Here is a 23,114-nt window from a genome sequence, read left to right on the forward strand (position 1 = left end):
GATTGTCACATATCTTGATCCCTATGTCTTTTATCCTTAGTCTGGTAAATCCATACCCTCAGCTCTCTAATCCCTACACTAATACCCTCTCCACATTGTAATCACTGGTATTTGTCCAGAACTTGGCTAAAGAATGTACAGAATTAAAAATACAAGATAAAAATAGAGAAAGCTTTGAAGACATTTGTTTGGTCACATATATCACACAACTTTGAAGCCTACAATGCTGTTATTTCACCCAGATAAGACACATCAAGACAAAGTCAAGATCGAAGTGTTGTGGGCGCTAACCAAAAAAAAAAAATATTGAAGTGCACCGGTGCCAGGTGTTAAGGCTCTGCACCGAGGAAAACAAAAACAAGATGCTTGCTCTTACGAAGTTTTTTGCATTTAATTAGGTCGAGATACAAGGTATTAACACATGATGTAGTACAGTGTGATCAAATCAAATAAAACAAGCTTGTGCAAAAGAAAGACATGCAACATAAGAAGCCATATAAAAGAGTGATAAAATATGATAAGATACAATTAAGAACAAAAACATAAAAAAGCATATACTGTAGGTAGGGTTACAAAGTAACGCAGTTTATTGGACATAAATTCCAAAAGCTGTCAAATTCTGAAAGCATCTTCCATTGATTGGATGTTTTGAATAAAACACATGTTAGTGCCATTAGCAGTTTTGGATGGTGATTCCACCTTTCATAGTAGGCAATAGGTAAGATAACTCCTTCTTAACCTGCAATGTATGTATTTCACTGGGAGGGAATAAAGCATGGAAGATTCACAATAAGTCTCTCCAGTTTTCACCCCCGAAGTAAAGATGCCATAACCAACCAGCTGGATAACACTGCAATGGTTCTCTGTGAACACAACACATTGTACTGTTGTACTTGATGTCACTCAAGACCAATCTGCAGTTACTGTTACCAAAGTTCAACCACAGGTCTTTGACACAAACTTAAACAGTGCAACCCATGCTCATAAACGTTAATGTTTCGAAATTGGCTGCAACATTGAGTGTTTGCATTTGCACTGATGACAAACAATTATAAATGGTACCTAGCCCTAGCTTTGATAGCTATACAGAGATTGGAAGAATACCAGCAACAAGATTGCAAATTGTAATCCAACAAACAGTTTGCTAAACTACCTCATTCAGGTCCTAGTTACTGAAGCCAAACCATTCATTGTCCATAACTGAGGCTTCTGAGACAAAAAAGACAATAGCAAACAAAGACAACCATCCAACTATCCAACTTCAGATCCCCAACCTGCCTCTCCAGAGCATAGACATACAGTATGTGTCAAAACAGAAAGGAATACCGAAAAGAAAAAAGACCGAGCCAAACAGTCCAAGTATTGGCTCAATGGACAACAACAAAGCTTTCAAATAAATGCAACGCTACTCCTAACCAGAAACAGATACAGGACACCAGGCACACACTGTGGAAACACATTCACAATCAAGCCTTTGTTCTATCGTTATATGAACCCTCAAAACAACTTGTGTTTTCACATTTGGACCATCAATGGTAGCATGTACCGAGGCAGTGTACTACCCCCTCTGTTTTTCTACTTTGGCTCCTCCCCTTCCCGGTAGGTTTATTTCCAAAGGTTACTATGATAACCGGTTCAGGAAGAATGGGACCACTATCAACCTCCTCTTCTGCATAGACCTCATCTGCCCATTTGTGAACACATGGTTGCAAAAAGAGAGAGGATTACTGGGACTGAATGGCTTGAACCAACACACAGACACACAGGGCAGCTTTATTCTTAAGGATTTCACAATCACAAAGGGGGCCTAGAACAAGGAAGACATACAGAAAGAGTACGACTGTACTGAAGTGCACCACTAAAAAATGTATACAAGCAAGACACAAAAGTCATTACATATCCATCCGGGTAGTTAAGTTGAACACCTGAACACATAAAGTCCTGGATTGTTCTTGCATAAAAGGGAGTAAGGATTCTAAATGTCAACAAGTCCAGCACCCTGACACTGTGCAACCTCAGAAAATAAAACGGCCGGGGTTAAGTGACTACCAAGACTAGTGTCCTGTGGACCACCTATGAATAAATCGTTCCAAGGACAAACTGTTCCAGCGTGCAGCTGGTAAGGGCTATACTACAGCAAAGAAAATATGACGATAGAGGAGACTCAAGGATATTTCCTAGTCACCAAAACGAAAGAGCAAGAGGAGGCACTAATCACCAGAATAACAGAAACCCTCTGCCGAATAGGACCCAAGGTGCAGACTGGGTCATTCAGTTGGAGAACAACCATGTAGAGAAACTATGGTGTTTAGAATGCTAGAGAAACAAAGTACTGAAACTCCAAGATGAAACCAAGATCTTTCCACCCCCAGGTTGGATGCGGTTTGGTCGGGCATAATCAAACAAAGCAACCGCAATTGGATGCCGGGCAAAATAAGCTGGCGAGATCACCTGGAAAGGGCGGTCTTGTTTCAACTCTGGAACATTTTGCAACAAAACACGCACTTCCTTATATGAAAAACAGCTAACACAAACATCCCTACGTTTCCGAAGTTAATCAAAGCTTACTTGATGCAAAAGACAAAAGAGGGAGCGTTTTAAGACAAATCTTCCTTGAAATATTTCTGACCCATGTCGGAAACCTAACCTTGCTTGCACATGTTATTTGTTCACAACTTTTGAAGTGCAAATGTTACTGAATCAGAATAATGCCAACAAAGTACAGGTCTGAAAACGCCCTTACTGAAGGGTTGAAGGGTTATAGAGAATACTAATTATGTTTCAAGCCTTCATTACCTGCTTCGTTACATTGATACCAATTTGTCCAAAGAAGGGACAAAATGATGAAAGGTTTTTTAAAATGTTATTTATTACAAGATCTAGAATCCTTAACATTTTGAAACACAACTTTTACCTCCTTTTTGAAAATACATGAGACACGTCTACAGTCTACGAGGTGGTAAAGACTGTAGACGTGTCTCATGTATTTTCAAAAAGGTGGTAAAAGTTGAGGTAAAAGCTGCAGCTCAACATCACTAAAACTAAGGAGCTAGCTAGTGGTTGACTTCAGGAAGCAGAGTACCGCCCCAAGCCCAATTACCATGGTGGACATGGATGTGGACATTGTGGACAGTTACAAATTCCCGGGTGTCCACATAGACAATAAACTGGACTGGAATAAAAACACTGACGCCCTATAAGAAAGGCCAGAGTCGCCTGTATTTCCTCAGGAGACTCAGGTCCTTTAACGTCTGCAGCACTATGTTGCAGATGTTTTATGACTTGGTGGTCTCCAGTGTCATCTTCTTTACTATAGTGTGTTGGGGCAACAGGGTGAAGACAGCTGATGCCAACAGACTCAACAAGCTCATCAGGAGAGCAGGCTCTGTCCTGGGAGTGGATCAGGAGTCGTTGGCAGTGGTGTCGGAGAGGAGAATGTTGAGGAAACATCTCAACATTCTGGACAACGGGTCTCACCCCCTGCATATCACACTGGTTTCCTACCGGAGCACTTTCAGATCACCGAAGACCACCACACAGCACCAGGAGGTCTTTCCTCCCAGTGGCCATCAAACTCTTTAACTCTTCACCCTTAAGTAAAGGGAACTGAGAATTTCCACACCAACACTATATGTGCAATATAAATATAATTACCATCATTTCAATACACTCGCTGCTATATAACTATGTGCAATATTAGTATTATTAATAATATGCTATGATAACGTGCAATTACGTAACTGCCACTACGTTTTATTTTTTGGCACTACTAAATAATGCTAATAATTGCATTGATTGTTGGCCATCTATGTTTCTATGTTTCATGTTTAATTGCTCTTTTTACTGCACTTTTAGTGTACAGTTTTGCTGTTGTGCTGCTGTGGTTATTGTATTTTTGTTACTCTGGCACAACAATTTCCTTCGAGATAAATAAAGTCTTATCTTATCTAAAACAAAATGTATAAAAATACTAGTTGTTGATGCTAAATGCAACAGGAGCACCATCACCAACAATATTTACATTCTGTATTCAATACAGTAATCTACACCTTCCAGAGAATAGCCATTAGTTGGCAATGGTAGACAGCAACAAAGATTACATGGACGATCTTCTTGAGCAGGACAACTTAATATTTGCCTGACTGGTGTAGACAGAGTGTAACTATCACAGTTTAACAAGAGAAACTGAAGAGTACATAGTGCTCTACAAAAGCTAATTCTTTAGATGTTTTGTAATAATGTCTGAAACCCCACCCAACATTCCCCTTCCTCTAACAAATGGAGGAAAACATAATTCTATGTTCTTTGTTAATTTGCTGAGATTGGTTATTTGTTGCTAATATTATTACCCTTATTTTGTATTTGAGCAGTGTCTTTTTGATTCCATTGAGTGGATGTGGTTGGTCCCTTAGGGGTGTTTCTGGTTAAGAGAGGCTAAACAGAAATGCTAGTAATATTCCAATGATCTATCAATGGGCCATGTGAGCTGTAAGGGCATTTGTAGAGAAAACACTGTCTGGTCACAGCAGACCCACACATACACACTCTGGACTCTGGTATTTTTCCATTATGCTTTGATGATTTGAGATGGGGTGTCAGGCTTAGCTGGGTACTCTGGTCCTGCCAATGAGAGCGATGCTGTTTTGTTTTTGTGTTTCTCTCTCACACACACTCATTGATTTACTCTTGTCCTATTAACTCTCTTATGCTTTCGCTTCCTCCCTCCCTCTCTTTGGCTGGCGGTGTACTCCAAACTAAATGGAATTTGGCACATTTGCAAGAGACTGTTGAACTGCAATCAAATACGCAACTGCAGGCGATTGCCAGTTTTATTTGCTGCAGATTGGGGTCCGGTCATTTAATGATGCCTGTGCCAGATGGGGGAGCTTTGGAATTGGGTTTGGGAAGGACACAATGGACACAATTGGTCCTTAAACCAAAGGGATGCACACAAATAAGCGCATTCCGTCACATTACTTTGTTGTGAATTGACCGGCATACCAGTACATTTGGCACCAAATTGTACCAACAATGACAGCAAAGAAGATCAGAGAATATAGCAATAAATTGATGATTGAGTTTCAGCAATGCCTGATAACCCCAAGTCCCAAAGGTAGCATCAAAGAAGTTATATAACGTAACTCCAAAGAGTTCAAACAATCTGATGGTTTAAGAGCAAAACTCAGAAAACTAAGAGTTACAGCAACAACCAATTGGCGATCAAAATAAAACCAGCCACAAATTCTTGATGAACTTGCCATTGTGTCTCTGTATATACACCAGATTGTATTTATTTGGAGTACGCAGCCAGCACTCCTCTTTGACTTCTACACAGAAAAAGAACAGGTCTCTTGAACACCTCAAAATACAAAACTCAAAGGAACACACCATGTCTTCAGTAGATTATCCTGTTGGTGTGATGAGAACATGGACACCAAAATCATTCATGTCTCCAGGGTTGATCCTTGGCTCCAGTGCTTCATGCCAGTAGGCTCCATGCGGATGCAAACACATAAGCAAACCACTCTGTTGTGCGATAGCAGGCTCCATGTCATTTTTCCAACGTTGCCCCGCCTATACATGAAACAAACCATTGACACACAGGCACCAGAAAATTATTAGTTGGGGAATCAGTCAATCATAACTCTGTGCTTGTTGCCATACAAATAAGACAGCTGTGCAATATTTGACACAGTCAGCTACACTGGTTGTTTCTGTTTGGGTATTAGTTATCATTAAAATACATATGCAAAGCAATTCAACCTGTTTTAGTACAGTTTGTGTAATGCATTTGCTTTGATTACATAATATCACAACCATCACCATTTATTGACATTTGATCTTTTATAATATAATATGCTTTTATTATACACTTAGCTTAATTACTCAACAATAAGCAAAACGTAATATCCATGAACAGATAACTTAACCCTAACCCTAACTACTGTTTGCAGCAACTGTTGTAAAACATCATACTTATGTGGTTTTGGACTATATTTATGTAATTATCCTCTCATCTGTGTGACTCTTATTTGGATTTTTTAAATATTAAGGTTGATACTATATAAAGCTTGACACAGTGACTACAAAAGAAGACCAGACATCTGAAATGCAAGTAGGTAAAGTTAGATGTGATGGATTAACCATTTCAATATTTTTTTATGAGAAATATCTTCTTTTCTTCACTCATAAGATACATTTAATTATATTTAAATAGCTATCAAAATATAAAAACGACCATAAAGCCATAGGGTTGACTGGAAGCTAACTATAGCTTACTGACCTACAGTATACCTCACATGCTGTAACATTTCCACTTAACTGTGAAAAAATAAAATATGTAAATCAAAAAAGGCCTCTCAAATGACCTTGTACAATGATGCACATAGAAATCTTGTGGGCCATCCATTATATCGAGATGAACGGCTCTACAGCGAAACACTATAAAGACAGAGGTCATGGTTAATGGCAACTTTTAGATGGATTGGTATGGAAACAAATATCTCCCTCCTCTGTAGGGGTGACCCCCATTGTTAATGGATTTCTACAAAAGGGAAGCTTAAATATTATTATATTAAAACAAATAGCATTACAACTCCATGGTTTGAGTTAATTATATGAATTTTTAAAATTCTAAAGGTGCCTGCATCTAATGACTGATTCACAATTGACATATATTGCTCTTATATGGGGAATATTACATTTTATCCTTAACAATTGTCCCTAATAACGTTACTTCCAAACATTTTAAGAAAGATATTGTTGATGGAAAAATATGCAGTAAATATAAACCTTATTTAAAATCCAATGAAAATGACCTTACTGTATTATCTAAAAATCAATACGTTCCATGTTAAGTGAGCCAACAAATACTGGGTCTCATTGTGCAGCAGCTGTTTGATTTAGGTCATTGTGTGGAGAGAGCTATTATTATCAACTATGTTTAACATGTACATGATACAATGTTGAATATATGAAACTGTTAAAATGACATGTTTTGGTTATAATATTTACCTTTATTCCTACCCTTACTTTAAGGGTAAGAGTTCTTTATTATATATTGTTTGGCATTGATATATGGATATCTTTAAAGTCACTTAATCCAGGATTTTAATTATTGTTTTATTCTGGTGCCATAACATAATTATCTCAGGCTGTTACAGTCTACCCTTCAACCCTGCCAACCCCCCAGCATTTCCCATCCCCAACCCTGCCCCCCACCACACACACACACACACACACACACACACACACACACACACATACACACACACACACACACACACACACACACACACACACACACACACACACACACACACACACGCACACACGCACGCACGCACGCACGCACGCACACACACACACACACACACACACACATACACACACACACACACACACTCACTCACTCACTCACTCACTCACACACACACACACACACACACACACACACACACACACACACTCACTCACAAGGGCACACACACATTCAAACAAAACAAAAGAAATACAAATATAGAAACTTTTATGAGAGCTCTAATTAAGTTAGTTAGTCGTTGTCTGTTTGGATCAGACTACAAAAATGAACTCATCCAACATGCGAGGGTCAAAGTGGAAGACAACCAATTATACAGCTAAAGGCCGTAACGCAAGTGGCCAATGAAAAGATGATAATGTCCAAAACGTGTCAGTGGGTTCCATCTTGCCATGGCAGCTGGCATGCCCAGAAGTATGTCATTTCAGTTATGAAATACTTCAAGATAATATTGGGCTTTCTCGATGATGGGTTGGAGTTATGGAAGGCAAACGTGCAAATCACAACTTCAAGCGAGGACGAGAAAGCTTCGGTTAACCGCGAGACAAATCACAGCACCAACACATAAAATGTGGCAGATCATCTAATTTCTCTGCAAAGTGTTTTTAGTTAATTCATATTGTTAATTGTTTGCTATAGGTCAATAGTCACCAGTTGAACTTAAGGTGATATTTTCCCTCTCTTCATCCCCAATAGTAAATCCACAAAGTGTTCCAATTCTAATGGAATTTATTTATTTGCCCGCAGTTTTTGGACGTTTTTTGAAGCTGGGGCAACCAAGCCTTAATGCAGTTGTCTAAGAGGAACTGAAAGCCTAGGTAACAAACGATATTGCCAATTGCATTTGCAGGACCACAGCTGAGAGCCCAGTTATGAGCTGTGGCCCAATGAATTTATAAAAACAAATTACTTTGTTGCAGGTGGTAGGACATGTTCTACGTTCCCCATGGCGAAATGTAACAACAAATATTATAAAATAGTAGAAAGAAGAGTCAAAATTGTTTTAGTGTTTACATGTTTTAATTTTAAGAGCCTAGAATTGCTATTTTAAGTACAAAGTTGTATTGCTTATCCACAGTTCTTCTAATGCTATGGCCTCTGCGTCCATGGCTCCGTTCATCTGTCTTTCCCTGGTAACACACCTGCCACGGGCCAACGAATGGGGAAGGGATGTTTGTCCTAGGAATAAAGATAGGAAAGATATGAATTTTGACATGTGTGCGTAAATAACTCCGAAATGGGGGGAAAACACAATTAATCCATGTTGCCCTTACCTTGGCAAGAACTCTAAAGTCCGTCACCCAGCACCAGAGGAAGCATTTACCCGCTTTTAGAGGCATTACTTTGTCCGAGCTCAACCACCTCAGCACATGTGCTTAATGGTTTAAGACCTCCACCTGTACAACGCAGCATCAGTCATGAATAATGCGTCATCTGAGGCACAATGCATAATTTACAACGGGGTAGCTTACCAGTTGCTGCGGCAGCTTTCTTGTAAGCTGTAATTCACTGATGATCGTTTGACATGAACACTTTTAGAATTTCCTGACTAGAAAAGTTGAATTATTTGCGATTTATTACCAGTTTTTCAATTGTATTTAAAGTTTTAAGTCATAAAGATGGCCCTTGGCTGATCCTTTGACTTCCCCCAATTCTACACAGAAAAAGAACAGGTCTCTTGAACACCTCAAAATACAAAACTCAAAGGAACACACCATATCTTCAGTAGATTATCCTGTTGGTGTGATGAGAACGCAGTGCTTTCTTATGAATATAAGAAAGCACTGCGTAAAGCGAGAGCAGCTTACTACTCTTCATTAATAGATTAGAATAAGAATAATGCAATATTTCTTTTCAGCACTGTAGCCAGGCTGACAGAGAGCCACAGCTCGATTGAGCCTTCTATTCCCATAGTACTCAGTAGTAATGATTGTATGTGCTTTTTTAACGATAAAACTGTTATTAATGACCTCTTGCCTTTGACCAGTATAGTGTTATCAACAGCTCCCGGAAACGTAAGTTCTAATATTACACTAGATAGTAAATTAGAAGGCTTTTCAGCCATAAACCTTGAACAATTAAATTCAATGATTCTCTCTTCTAAACCATCTTATCTTAGACCCAATTCCAACTAAGCTGTTGAAGGAAGTTTTTCCATTAATTAGCACTCCTTTATTAAATATTATGAATATGTCTTTATTATTGGGCTATGTTCCACAATCATTCAAAGTAGCAGTGATAAAACCGCTTCTTAAAAAGCACAACCTCGATCCAGAGGTTTTAGCCAACTATAGACCTATTTCTAATCTTCTGTTCCTCTCAAAAATTCTTGAGAAAGCGGTCGCAAAACAGCTGTGTGATTGCTTAAAAAACAATGATTTATTTGAAGATTTTCAGTCTGGCTTTAGAACACATCATAGCACAGAGACAGCTCTGGTTAAAGTCACAAATGACCTTCTAAAAGCCTCAGACAAGGGACTTGTCTCTATTCTTGTCTTGCTCGATCTCAGTGCTGCATTTGATACTATTGATCATGATATCCTATTGCAAAGAATAGAGCACTTAGTTGACATACAGGGAACTGCTTTAGGCTGGTGTAGGTCCTATCTATCTGAACACTCTCAGTTTGTACGTGTTAACGATGAATCTTCCATGCAAACCAAAGTTAGCCATGGAGTGCCACAGGGCTCAGTGCTTGGACCTATTTTTTTCACATTATATATGCTTCCGTTAGGCAATATTATAAGGAATCATTCTGTACATTTTCATTGTTACAGTATGCAGATGATACTCAACTATATTTATCAATCAAGCCTGATGAAATTAATCATCTAAATAAAATTCAAGACTGCCTTAAGGACTTAAAAACGTGGATGACTTTAAACTTTTTGATGTTAAACACGACCAAAACTGAAGTTATTGTACTTGGCCCGAAGAATCTACGAAACAAATTATCTAAAGATATACTAACTATGGATGGCATTAATTTGGCCTTCAGTGAGACTGTAAGGAATCTTGGTGTTATATTTGATCAGGATTTATCCTTTAACGCCCACATAAAATCAATTTCAAGGACCGCCTACTTCCATCTACGTAACATTGCAAAAATAAGGCATATCTTGCCTCAAAACGATGCAGAGAAACTAGTCCATACATTTGTTACTTCAAGCTGGATTATTGTAACTCTTTATTATCAGGGAGTACCAAGAAGTCAGTCAAGTCACTTCAGCTGATTCAAAATGCTGCAGCTCGTGTACTAACCAGAGTTAGGAAAAGGGACCACATTACTCCTGTTCTGGCTGCCTTACACTGGCTCCCTATAGAACACAGGATAGAATTTAAAATTCTTCTTCTCGCCTACAAAGCCCTTAATGGGCAGGCGCCATCTTACCTTAAATAACTCATTATACCCTACTGTCCTACTAGGGCATTGCGTTCCAAGAATGCAGGGTTGTTGGTTGTTCCTAGAGTCTCTAAAAGTACAATGGGAGCCAGAGCCTTTTCTTATCAAGCTCCACATTGGAATCAGCTTCCAGTTTGTGTTCGGGTGGCAGACACCCTATCCGTTTTTAAGAGTGCGCTTAAGACCTTCCTTTTTGATAAAGCTTATAGTTATGGCTGATTAGATTCAGCCCCTAGTATTTCTGCTATAGGCTTAGTTTGTCGGGGGACACCTTACTTCTTCCTTCTCTCTGTCTGTACCTGTGTACTCTCATGTTCCGAATAACCCAGCTTCCCCAAAAAAATGTTTGGCGTATATCTACGCCGGGATCCTGAGTCGTGGCTGATCCTGTTGCTGTGGTCCTGAGTCCTGGATCGCGAGCCCTGGATCTTGAGTCGTGGCTGTGCCTGTTGCTGTGGTCCTGGATCATAAGTCCTGGGTGGATATCCACGTGGATTCATCTTCTTATTATAGACACATGCATTTCCAAACATTTGGACTACCTATGTTGCAAATGTATTATCTTTTCAATTTACACACGGCATCTATTGCAATCCTCTGTTGCTCTCCCTGAGGTTTCTCCCATTTTCCCCTTTAAACTGTGGGTTTTCTCCGGAAGTTTTTCCTTGTACGATGTGAGGGTCTAAGGACAGAGGGTGTCGTATTGTAATACTGATATTCTGTACAAACTGTGAAGTTGTCAGGGTTTGAGTTTTGTTGTGTCTAGTTGCGGACCCCCTCCACCCACCCAGTTTGAAATGTTTGACTTTGTGTAGGGACGTCTGGAATCCGTCCCTAGAGGGGGGGGGGGGGGTTATGTCAGGGTTTGAGTTTTGTTGTGTCTAGTTGTGGGGTTATTTTGCTGTTCTGTTCTCCCTGTCATGTTTTCCTCCTTGTTTCTTGTCTGGTCCTTCTCCCTGTGTTTTCCTCCCTGTCGTTAGTTTCCCTGGTGTGTCTAATTGTCTGATTGTGTTCACCTGTTGCCCTTGTTTTTTTCCTCCCCTGCCCGGCTGTTTCTCGCCTCGTGATTATCCCTCCCTGTATTTTGTCTTGTCTCTTCCTGTGTTCGGTGTGGGTTCATTGTTTGTTTTTTCCTGTCTCCCTCCATGTTGGTCACGACCGTGTTTTGGGTATTGTATTTTCGTCGTGTTACCTCTGTGCTATCCATGCCATGCTATTTTGCTGATCGGCTTTGAATTAAAGCTCGCTTTTGTTTGTAGACCTTGGCCTTTTTTTGTAATCTGCTTTTGGGTCCTACCTTTCCCAAACCGTAACAGAAGTCCACTGAGACAAATATAACATTTGTGATATTGGGCTATATAAATAAACATTGATTGATTGGTTGGTCCCTGTTCTTCTCGTGCTTTGAGATCTCCCGTGATGACGTTGTGAATTCAATTGCGCTTTATATCACCCCTAAGCAAACTGCAGAAAGGATCTATCCACCATGAGAAGCAGTGATTATAGAAGCAGAAACAGTGTACTGCCATCAGACTGCCACCTGGAATGAGTTGTTCTTTATTTTGCTAATTTCAATCACAGCAATGTAATCTACAAATCAGTGAAAAGTACTCTGTGTGAGCACAAAATAAATGTATGCAAATGGCTTTAGTCAAGAGCAACAAACTCTTACTGATATGTGCTGGGTCCAGGCTCAAGGGCGTATGGCACTCTCAACTATTTCCAGGACATGTCAGGGCCTTGCCTGCCAGTAGCTTTGCCGATATCTGTGTTGATAGGTAATAGATTAAGAGAGGTGAATCAGCTTAGAAACAGGAAGTGCTCAAACGTTTGTGTGAGTTTATCAAATGTAGCAGTGATTCCATGTCAGCCACAGCTTGTCACAAAAAAAATCTTACTGATGGTGTATCCAACGAACTTAAACTAGCTTTATTAAATGTCAGGTCTCTGGCAGGAAAAACATTTTTAATCACTGATTTTATCACTGAGCACAATCTTGATTTTATGTTTTTAACGGAAATTTGGATTGAACAAAATAACAGTACAGCTGTTCTTATCGAATTAACCCCTCCCAACTTTAGTTTTATGAGTCAGGAAAGAATGCATAAGAAAGGGGGTGGAGTTGCTATTTTGCAGAGGTGGGACCAAGTCATTGTTTTGCAAGTCCGAGTCAAGTCTCAAGTCTTTGCGCTCAAGTCCGAGTCAAGTCTCAACTCTTTGCGGTCAAGTCCGAGTCAAGTCTCAAGTCCGGATGGGCAAGTTCAAGTCAAGTCCAAGTCCTAAACTTTGACAAAACGAGTCTTAAACAAGTCATTATGTGCTTTTCACCAAATGTAATGACATCGATCAACAGAATAATACTTAATAATTAAACTGCTCTTTATTAGTCACATTAATAATCAATGTTCTCTCTGCTGGTAAAGTAACGTGTTTTTTTCTATTTGAAGAGGGATCAGTAAGGTTAGGCTACCGTGACGGTTTGATTCAGAAGGAGTTTAATTGATAAGATCCCTGATGTTGAGGTGACCAGAATGTTTATTTCCACTGTGTACAACATGTTATAAGGGACCCACAATCTATCTTTATGCAAGGGATAATGTGCAGCGAGGCGTTCTGGGGAAAAGAACACCTGAATCTAGATCCCTCTGCAGGTGGTACTTTAACTATATTTTGATGCTAATACTTTTGTACTTTTACTTACATTTTGAATGCAGGACTTTTATTGTAAGCGAGTATTCCTTCACTCAGGTACTTTTACTCGAGTACAAGTTCTGAACTTCTCCCACCTCTGGCAATAAATCCTGAGTGGTTAACAAAAAAAACCCTGCTCTGAAGGTTATTTTCATTTTACAAATCAGCTTTGATTTCTCCAATATCATTGAAATGCAGCCAGATGCTGCTTCTTTTTTCGGTTTTCGCTAATTTCTTGACTTTTTCCGACGTGCTTGCATTTAAATCCGTCTCCCCGTCGTTCTGTGCAGCTGGCCTGTACCACTACACATGCTGTGCCCCCCACCCTTATTTCACATAATGGTATGATCCCAGTGTGTCCTCGTATATGATTGGCCGCATGGTGGCCCAGCTAAATAAAGACCCGCCCCTGCCTGCAAGGATTCTCCGCAAGAGTAGGAGCGGCTGGAGATTCTGCTCTCCCTGACGCAAGTCTGCTCTTCTAGCGGCATCTCGCGATCGGCGTGTTGGAGACCTCTGAATTAAATTATCAATTCACCTCAAGTCAGAAGGCTCAAGTCCAAGTCAAGTCCCGAGTCATTGGTGTTCAAGTCCAAGTCGAGTCGCAAGTGTTTTGTGATTTTGTCAAGTCGAGTCCAAAGTCATCAAATTGGTGACTCGAGTCTGACTCAAGTCCAAGTCATGTGACTCGAGTCCACACCTCTGCTATTTTGTTCAATGATTCCATTCAATGCAGGAAGACATCTTATGGGAACTTTGCTTCTTTTGAATATGTGGCCCTTCAGCTGAAATGCTCCTCTCGAGCTCTGTTCCGAAATATCTATAGACCACCCACATACTGTGCAAGCTTTTTTGATGACTTTACTGAACTGCTGTCTATAGTGTGTATTGACTTTGACCGTCTAGTCATTGTTGGTGATTTTAACATCCATGTTGACAACCCCCAGGACAGAGGGGCTAAAGAACTGTTTTGTGTTCTTGATAACTATGTACTGACTCAGCATGTGACGGAGCCCACGCGCAATAAGGGGCACACTCTGGACTTAATTATCTCAAAGTGTCTGAATATCTCTAAGGTTGTGGTGACTGGTGTTGCACTCTCTGATCATTCCTGTGTTTTCTTTGAGAGCTCTATTTCTGTTCACAAAAATGTTCAAAAAGAGGTAACCACAAAGCGATATTTAACTGAAAATACTAGGGAAATGTTTACTCAGAATTTTTCTTCCACACTTGCCCCTGCTAACATCTCAGTAAATTAGCTAGTAGATCATTTTCATTCAAAAATTTAAAATGTTATAGATGCCATTGCTCCAACTAAGGTAAAGGAAGTGACTGGGAAGAAAATATCTCCATGGAGAAAGGCCATGACCGTGAGAGCAGAAAAAAGAGTGTCGAAAAGCTGAACGTAGGTCGCGAAAAACAAATCTATAAAGAGAGACTTGGCCTTTATAATTTGGAAGTGAAAAACGCACGACAATCTTTCTTCTCTGACATCATTATTGCTACCGTCGACAGACTAACTAACCCCCCAGTGTCAGTAGCCTCTGAATTTCTATCCACCAGTGCATGCAATGATTTTGCCTTCTTCACTGACAAAATTCAGAAAATCAGACAAGCAGTCAGTGCCTCTGCATCAGGTACAGCAAATGTGTTGTCCCTATCTCCACCTAATATCAATTCAAACACCATGACACCATTCCATCAGATTAATGATAAAAACCTAGAGGATATTATTCAACTTCTGAAATCCTCCTCCTGCTGCCTTGATATTATTCCAACAGGATTTTTCAAAGATGTTTTTCATTGCATGGCCTCAGATCTACTTCATATAGTAAACAAATCTCTTCACTCAGGTATTTTTCCACAGGCCCTGAAAACTGCAGTCATTAAACCGCTCTTAAAAAAAATTAATCTAGATGCTTCAGTAATGAACAATTACAGGCCCATATCAAACCTGCCATTTCTAGGTAAAATCATCGAAAAAGTTGTTTTTCAACAGTTGAGTAATTTCTTACATTTAAATAGTTGTTTCGATGTGTTCCAGTCAGGCTTTCGTCCAAACCATAGCACTGAGACTGCTCTTGTAAAGGTCTTCAATGACATCCACTTAAACACAGACAGTGGCAGAACTTCAGTGTTAGTATTATTAGTAGTGCTGTCAGTCGATTAAAATATTTAATCGCAAATTAATCGCACATTTTGTATCTGTTCTAAATGTACCTTAGAGGAATATTTTTCAAGTTTGTAATACTCTTATCAACATATGAGTGGACAAATATGCTTTATGCTAATGTTTATTATCATTTGAACAATGACAAATATTCTCATGAATATTAAATACAACAACCTCTGAACATTACAAATATTCACCTCAATTCAACCTGGAACCTCTCTCATACAATAATACAATACAAATGGTGTGTGTGTGTGTGTGTGTGTGTGTGTGTGTGTGTGTGTGTGTGTGTGTGTGTGTGTGTGTGTGTGTGTGTGTGTGTGTGTGTGTGTGTGTGTGTGTGTGTGTGTGTGTGTGTGTGTGTGTGTGTGTGTGTGTGTGTGTGTGTGTGTGTGTGTGATGGATTGTTGGAGCTACGTGCAACTCAAGGCATATTATGCTCGAACGGGAGCTGCCTGGACGATGCAATCATGTTGCACTATCCGAGCTGAGTGTGCTGACTTTTCGTACAATGTCCCGCTGTCTGGCTTCCTGCATAAAGTCAAGTGCTCGGCGCAGTTGTGGCGAAATGTCGCTCCTCTGTTTTCATTTAAACAGCTCCTTATATGCGTTAGCGCAGCTAGCTAGCACCAGATGCTAACAACAACAATGCACATAAGGTCTCTCTCTCGCTCGGGCCACACACACACACCCTCCCGGTCCTCCCGATGGCCAGTCGGTGTCTGCCGGTGAGCGTGGAAGTGTGGTCTGCCACAAGCGGACAGCAGGAGTGGGGCTGTCAGCATCGGGGCTGTCAGCATCAGCTTGTAGATGGTATTTTAAACTCGATGCGCTCTGAAACTACGGGGCGGCCGAGGAAAAAAAATACACATGCGTTAATCGCGTTAAAATAATAAGTGGCGTTAATTTTTTTTGCGTTAACGCGTTATTAACTTGACAGCCCTAATTATTAGATCTCAGTGCTGCGTTTGACACTGTTGACCACAACATATTACTCGACCGACTAGAAAACTGGGTGGGACTTTCAGAAACAGTTCTAAATTGGTTTGATTCCTACTTAAAGGACAGAAAAAACGTTGTTTATATAGGTAAATACACATCTGAGTTGACAAATATGACATGTGGGGTACCTCAAGGCTCCATCTTGGGGCCTCTTCTTTTTAACATCTACATGCTACCACTGGCTCAGATAATGAAAAACAACAAAATAAGTTACCATAGCTATGTGGATGACACACAAATGTACGTAACAATTTCACCAGGAGACTATGCTCCAATTCAAACACTGAGTAAGTGCATTGAACAAATCAATGACTGGATGTGTCAGAACTTTCTCCAATTAAATAAAGATAAAACTGAGGTAATGGTTTTTGAAGCCAAGGCAGAACGTATAAAAGTTAGCGCTGAGCTTCAGTCTGCAATGTTCAAAACAACAGATAAAGCCAGAAATCTAGGTGTAGTCATGGACTCTGACCTGAGTTTCAACAGTCACATTAAAACAGTTACTAAATCACCCTACTATCACCTAAAGAATATATCTAGGATTAAAAGACTAATGTCACAGCAGGATTTGGAAAAACTTGTTCATGCTTTTATCTTCAGTAGACTCGACTACTGTAAGGGTGTCTTTGCAGGTCTCACTAAAAAATCTATTAGAAAGCTGCAGCTAATTCAGAAAGCTGCTGCTCGAGTCCTCACTAACACTAAGAAAATGGATCACATCACTCCTGTTCTGAAGTCTTTACACTGGCTTCCTGTGTGTCAAAGAATATATTTCAAAATACTGCTGCTGGTTTATAAAGCTTTGAATGTTTTAGGCCCAAAATACATTTCTGACCTACTGCTAAATTATGAACCATCCAGATCTCTCAGGTCTTCAGGGACTGGTCAGCTTTCTGTCCCCAGAGTCAGAACTAAACATGGAGAAGCAGCGTTCAGTTAGTATGCTCCAAATATCTGGAACAAACTCCCAGAAACCTGCAGGTCCGCTGCAACTCTGACTACTTTTAAATCCAGACTAAAGACTTTTCTTTTTGCCGCTGCTTTTAATTGAACTATTCACATCTTAAACTGCACTGTATCTTTTATCCATGTATTTTTTTCTTTTAATGTTTATTTTATTATCTTTTCTTTTTAAAGGTTGGGTAGGTAAGTTTGAGAAACCGGCTCGAAATCACTAGAATTTGAAAATACACAACCGGAGAAAATCTGCCACTTCCTTATAGAGCCCCTCCTCCAACACACACGAACGCGCACATGACCAATGAGGGCACGAGATAAGTTTGTGCCCCGATGGAAGGCTGACAGGCAGGCAGGTGGTTGTACTTTTTACAGTATTACGGCTTCTACAGATGACATTTTTTTATGGATTTTTTGTCAAAGCACTTAAGATATTCATTGCTATCGGGATGTTAAGAACATTCCATGGAATATAACAAAAAGTGTATCTCGAGCCGGTTTCTGAAACTTACCTACCCCACCTTTAATGACTGATTTTAAATGCCATTTTCTTAATGTCTTTCGTTTTTTGTAAAGCACTTTGAATTGCCTTGTGTTGAAAGGTGCTATAAAAATAAACTTGCCTTGCCTTGCCTTGCCCTTAGTCTGACATCCAGAGGAGGAAGGAGCCAAGAAGTCAGAATGGACATCCTTAGGATAGATCTCTAATGCCTAATTTCCATTGCATGGCTCAGGCATGGCTCAACTCGACCCGGCTCCTTTTCTCTATTGTGTTTTCATCTGCAGATAGTACCCACCTAGTGTAGACGAGAATCTCAGCTGATCGAAGCAGCTTTGTGCAAAAGTGCATCACATGCTTGATCTTTTTATTTGAAATTGAAGAGAGAAATGTCTGCACCTCGTTAATTGTATCGCGTAGTTCCTGGACTTCCATTTATTTAATGTTTTCGAATCGCTATCGGCAATAGTTTGGTTTGTCCAGGATGTTCCGATGACGCACTGGTGAAGACTCTCTGACCAATCAGTTGTCAGCAGCTTTTAGTATCATCCTCTTATTACACTAAGCACAATCTCGACTGAGGTGTTACCAAAAAAGGGCCAGCTACTATCCTCAACATTTGAGTGACCGAGATCATGTAAGTGTATTTCAAGTGTCCTATGTATAAATCTATTGAGCTGTACTTAAATCAGGTTTTAAAATGGTTTGACTAATAGAGATCATGCAATGTTATTGTTTGTTTATTGATTGTTATGAACCTGTCTGAGGACCACAGATGGAAATTAGCTATTAGCTATAATCTGGCATATTGCATCTCTTCTCTTTGCTGAGATTAATGTATTTGTATGCATGGTCCTTCTATAAATAAATACATACATTTGTTAATTGAAAAACAAAAAAGGAGAACCATACGTGGAAATGCGGCATAACTGAACACATTTTCACTTTCATTGATCAGTTTACGGGGGAAAGAGGTACACATGTGTTCCTTCTGCTTTCCTAAAGACTGGCCCAAACAAATGTAAGAACACACACGAAAAAGAAGAATTCCACGAGTGTTTGGTGAATGGAGCTAAAAACCTATTTTGTTATAGTTAATCGTAGAGGCTGGAAATGGGATTCCAGTGGGCTGGAAGCCAAAGAGACTCCGGTTGGAAATGGCTGAGACAGTAATGGCTTTTAAGAATGAGCAAAGTCATTAATGGGCTTACATTACATCCACATTTACAAATGGCTCTTGCCCTCTGAGCCCTGGTGTGATTATTTAAAGCCCCCTTCACACTGTATATAAGAATTTCAATGTCTGAATCAGGTAAACAGGCATTAAACAGACTTTAAACTTCAAGCTTCCCAGAACAAGGTCGGAATGATGACTATGTGTGAATAGAGCTGCTCATTGTCCAGGCTGAAACATCTTGATGATGGTCCATGGGACTGGCGTATAACCAGAAGTACCAGGAGTCTAACTGGAGATGTCTTAGACCTTTGGGACATGTAATCAGATGACTGAGAATAATCAGGTTGAGGCAGATTTTTCACACGCGTGCCCCTAAAGAATTATGTTTAACTGATTAAACGCAGTCACTCCACTTCTAGTTCAATATTACTTTGAATAGTGTCTCGTTGAATGTAGGTACCAACAGTGAAATATTTAGATGAAGTGACACCCCTGGGCCCCAAATATCTAAAACGTAATAGATTAAACATTATATTTTCAAGATATTATTTTTGTCTGATCCATGTGGTGGGTAGGTACTAAGAAACGGAGAGTAAAAAATACACATGTTGGTGCATATGGCCTGGGTGAGCAGCTTTTACTGCATGTTTAAGGCGCTATCTAAATATAAATTGTCATTAACAAATCTGCTTAACATCAGACCTAAAGCTATCTTATTTTAACGTAATACTACTTCCTGTCTGTTTTCACTCTGTATGCTAAGCTAATCAAACTGTTAGCTTAGCATACAGCTTATACAGAGTATTTCCCAAGAAAAATAACTATAAAAACTTAAAATATTAAATAATTAAATACAATTACCCACTTCTATTTTTATGCGTAACACAAATATAAAAAAAATGTTTTTATTGATCCTCAATAAAATAGCTTGGTGGTTTTTGGTGTTTAGTCCTAAATGCCGGTTTTCACCAATATCATCTTGTGAAAATAAAAAACACAATCGAACACAAAACTGTTGCATATTACGTTTATACTAAATATCGAGCATTATCTATGAAATAGTTTTTGTTTGCAAATATCAATATTGGCATTCGCCTGAAACACCAGACTAATATAGGCCACAAATACAATATTCCTTTTTTTCAAAGGATCCACAAAATATCTTAAAAAAGCATGCATTTATATGAAACAATTTTCATCTGTGGATTAATACACATTTTGTGCTTTATGAGTATTTTGGCAACAGGACGGTGTTTCAGTTTTGATTTAGCGCCAGTTTTTTGTCTGATTTATTTTGGACTGATTTATTTGGGGGTCGACACATGGCTGCAAGCACTGATTGATTATTGTTCACCCTGCTGTCCAAGGTCATGAGGTCACCATCATGCAGAAGTGCTCATTAAAAATCCTCGTTAAAATAAACATAAACAAATTGCAAGACTGGCTGTGTAAACCAGAATTAGAAGTTCAAACCGGGATTAATGTTAAGATTTTCTGACAAAACACAAATGCACGTAATGGGCAGGGTGGCCCAAACGGCTCCTGCTGTCAAATAAATGAGGATCATCGGGAGAAGAGGAAGTGTGTGTGGGGGATGGGTGGGGATTACGTGTGTCATTACACCCACAGACAGCTGCGGGTGTAATAAATATGATGAAACGAGGGGATGAGAGGACAGCTGAAATTAGGATTTTGGGTTTGTTTATGTTTTTTCTGTCTGCTCTGTACAATATCAGTGAGGCAAAATGAGAGAGGCACTTCTCTCGCTAAGCCCTGTTTGACTTGCAGCAGTTCATCATGAGTCAGGGGCGATCTGCAAACAATGAAACTGCTCAGGCAGACGCCATTCTTCTCCACATCTACTTTAAGACTCCACCTAATGGCCTTTCACCTCTCCTTTGCCTCGCTCTATTTAAGTCCTCATCTCTTAACTTCCTCCCAGCCTCATTGATGCATCCTCACCCCCCACCCTCCTTCTTCCCAGCCTCCCCCACCATCCCCCTCCCCCCGCCTCTCCTAAATCTCTCCCCTCCCTCCCTTCTCTTGTCCTCCTCTCCCCCTGGCCTCCCCTCTGCACTGCAGCACCTATACAGTCATTAATCTCCAAAGTCCCTGTAGTGCGACACACAATGCGTAAAGTGTGTGTGTGTATGTGTGTGAGACATGTGTGTGTGTGTGTGTGTGTGTGTGTGTGTGTGTGTGTGTGTGTGTGTGTGTGTGTGTGTGTGTGTGGTGTGTGTGTGTGTGTGTGTGTGTGTGTGTGTGTGTGTGTGTGTGTGTGTGTGTGTGTGTGTGTGTGTGTGTGTGTGTGTGTGTGTGTGTGTGTGTGTGTGTGTGTGTGTGTGTGTGTGTGTGTGTGTGTGTGGGTGTGTGTGTGGGTGTGTATGTGCAGAACAATGTCACACTTAACACTGCCTGAAAAAGTCACATGTTCTATTAGAGACAGATTTATGCTTTGCTCATTAGTGCCCGGTTAGCTGCTGAATTAATGCACAATGAAGACATATTTGCATTATTATTTAGTTGCTCTCACGGGGCTTGGATCACACAATTTGACTATTTTCTCTTCATTTTGACACTGACCAAAAGCTGTGCTTCTGATCCACCCTTGGACCCTCTTCTGTTCCTCTTTTATCAGAAAATGATTCCCTTGTTTTTGTATTACTCATACACCAACACGCTCTCCTGTGTGTAGTTAGAATGAATTTCTCTGGCTTTTATAATTGTTCAGACTATCTGATTGAGCTCCTCATCCTGACATACAGTGACAATTCTTAGCAGTTTGACACTAACACATAACAAGGGACATCAGAAACCTCTACTTAAACACTTTTAGGACAGACACACTGTGAAGACACTTGAAGAAAGGACATTGTTAGAGGACAACAGAGAAGCTGATGTTTAGATGACTTCACAGTAAATCATGAGAGCGACAACCTTAGTCAATTCGTTAGAAACATGTATTTGTGTGTTATCATGCAAGATTGTCAATTAGCAAACAATGTGATTGAATCCAAATAGTGAAAATGTAGTGCCCCAAGACATTCAGAATGTGTTTTTACATTCTAATGTCGGAACAACCATCCTGCATTGATGTATTCTGATGCATAAACATAGATATGTTTGCAGCACATTTTTCCTGTAATTATTTGTTATTTACTTAAATGTTTCTCTCTTGAATAAAACTTTAAGCACTTTCTTTGAATTGATACATTAAAAAAATAGAAATGTAAGTAGATCAGTAGGGATCTAAAACAGGGATGCACTGATATAAATATCAGGCCAATACTAACTTAAATAGGTAAATCGAGTATTGGTGACAATAGGACCCATCTATTCAATGTATTTCTATGTTAAAATACTATATACATTATATACTGGATTAAAACGTTACTATTATGTCCTATAGGGTCCTTGTTATGCAATGTTTTTGGTTTATATTTATTAAGTGCCTCTACTGTGAAATGTCTCCATGCTTTAATGTTCAGAAAGTTCTTTATTTTTCTCATACTGCCTGTGCTGCAGCAGTGGCGGCACCAGGGGGGCAAAAAAGGATTGATTTGAAAATAATATGCTACAGTACAGTACAAGTAGCCTACTTCTGGGTCTCTGTGTGTGTGGCACGAGCCATTTTGTGTTTGTGCGTGAGCGAGAGAGAGCGCGCACCGGTACCGGAGATCGTTGTGGTTAGCATCTGGTGATAGCTACACTAACAGATATAAGGAGCTTTTTCAACAACAAGGTGGAGGGAGAACTCTCTCCTGTCAGACTGAGAGTCTCAGATAACCTCAGCTCAGGAGAGGTAAAGGACTCTCTCAGTGTTTAGATAGTTAACTGTAGTCTAAGTTATCGCAGTGGGTCTCAAAACCGTTTGGTCACGATTAATGTAAATAT

General features: G+C 39.8%; 1 protein-coding gene across 4 annotated transcripts in view; it reads right to left on the reverse strand.

Moving 5' to 3' along the window:
• nat16 (N-acetyltransferase 16) overlaps positions 1 to 23,114 on the reverse strand; it is a 44,866-nt gene that overhangs the window by 13,111 nt on the left and 8,641 nt on the right. Inside the window, exons 2-3 of one of the 4 annotated variants that reach the window (XM_034106432.2) lie at positions 8,461 to 8,497; positions 5,389 to 5,574 (exon numbers count right to left, since the gene is read on the reverse strand). The exons of 1 other annotated variant lie outside the window; for it this stretch is intronic. In XM_034106432.2, coding sequence (XP_033962323.1) covers positions 5,389 to 5,444 — 56 coding nt within the window. In that variant the 5' untranslated portion in view covers positions 5,445 to 5,574; positions 8,461 to 8,497. Of the gene's footprint in view, positions 1 to 5,388; positions 5,575 to 6,368; positions 6,428 to 8,460; positions 8,498 to 23,114 lie in introns of those variants that run through there. 2 more of the 4 variants (XM_071206573.1, XM_034106431.2) reach the window with 2 other exon arrangements.

This window comes from Pseudochaenichthys georgianus, chromosome 18, assembly GCF_902827115.2.
Source record: "Pseudochaenichthys georgianus chromosome 18, fPseGeo1.2, whole genome shotgun sequence".
Lineage (NCBI taxonomy): Eukaryota > Metazoa > Chordata > Actinopteri > Perciformes > Channichthyidae > Pseudochaenichthys > Pseudochaenichthys georgianus.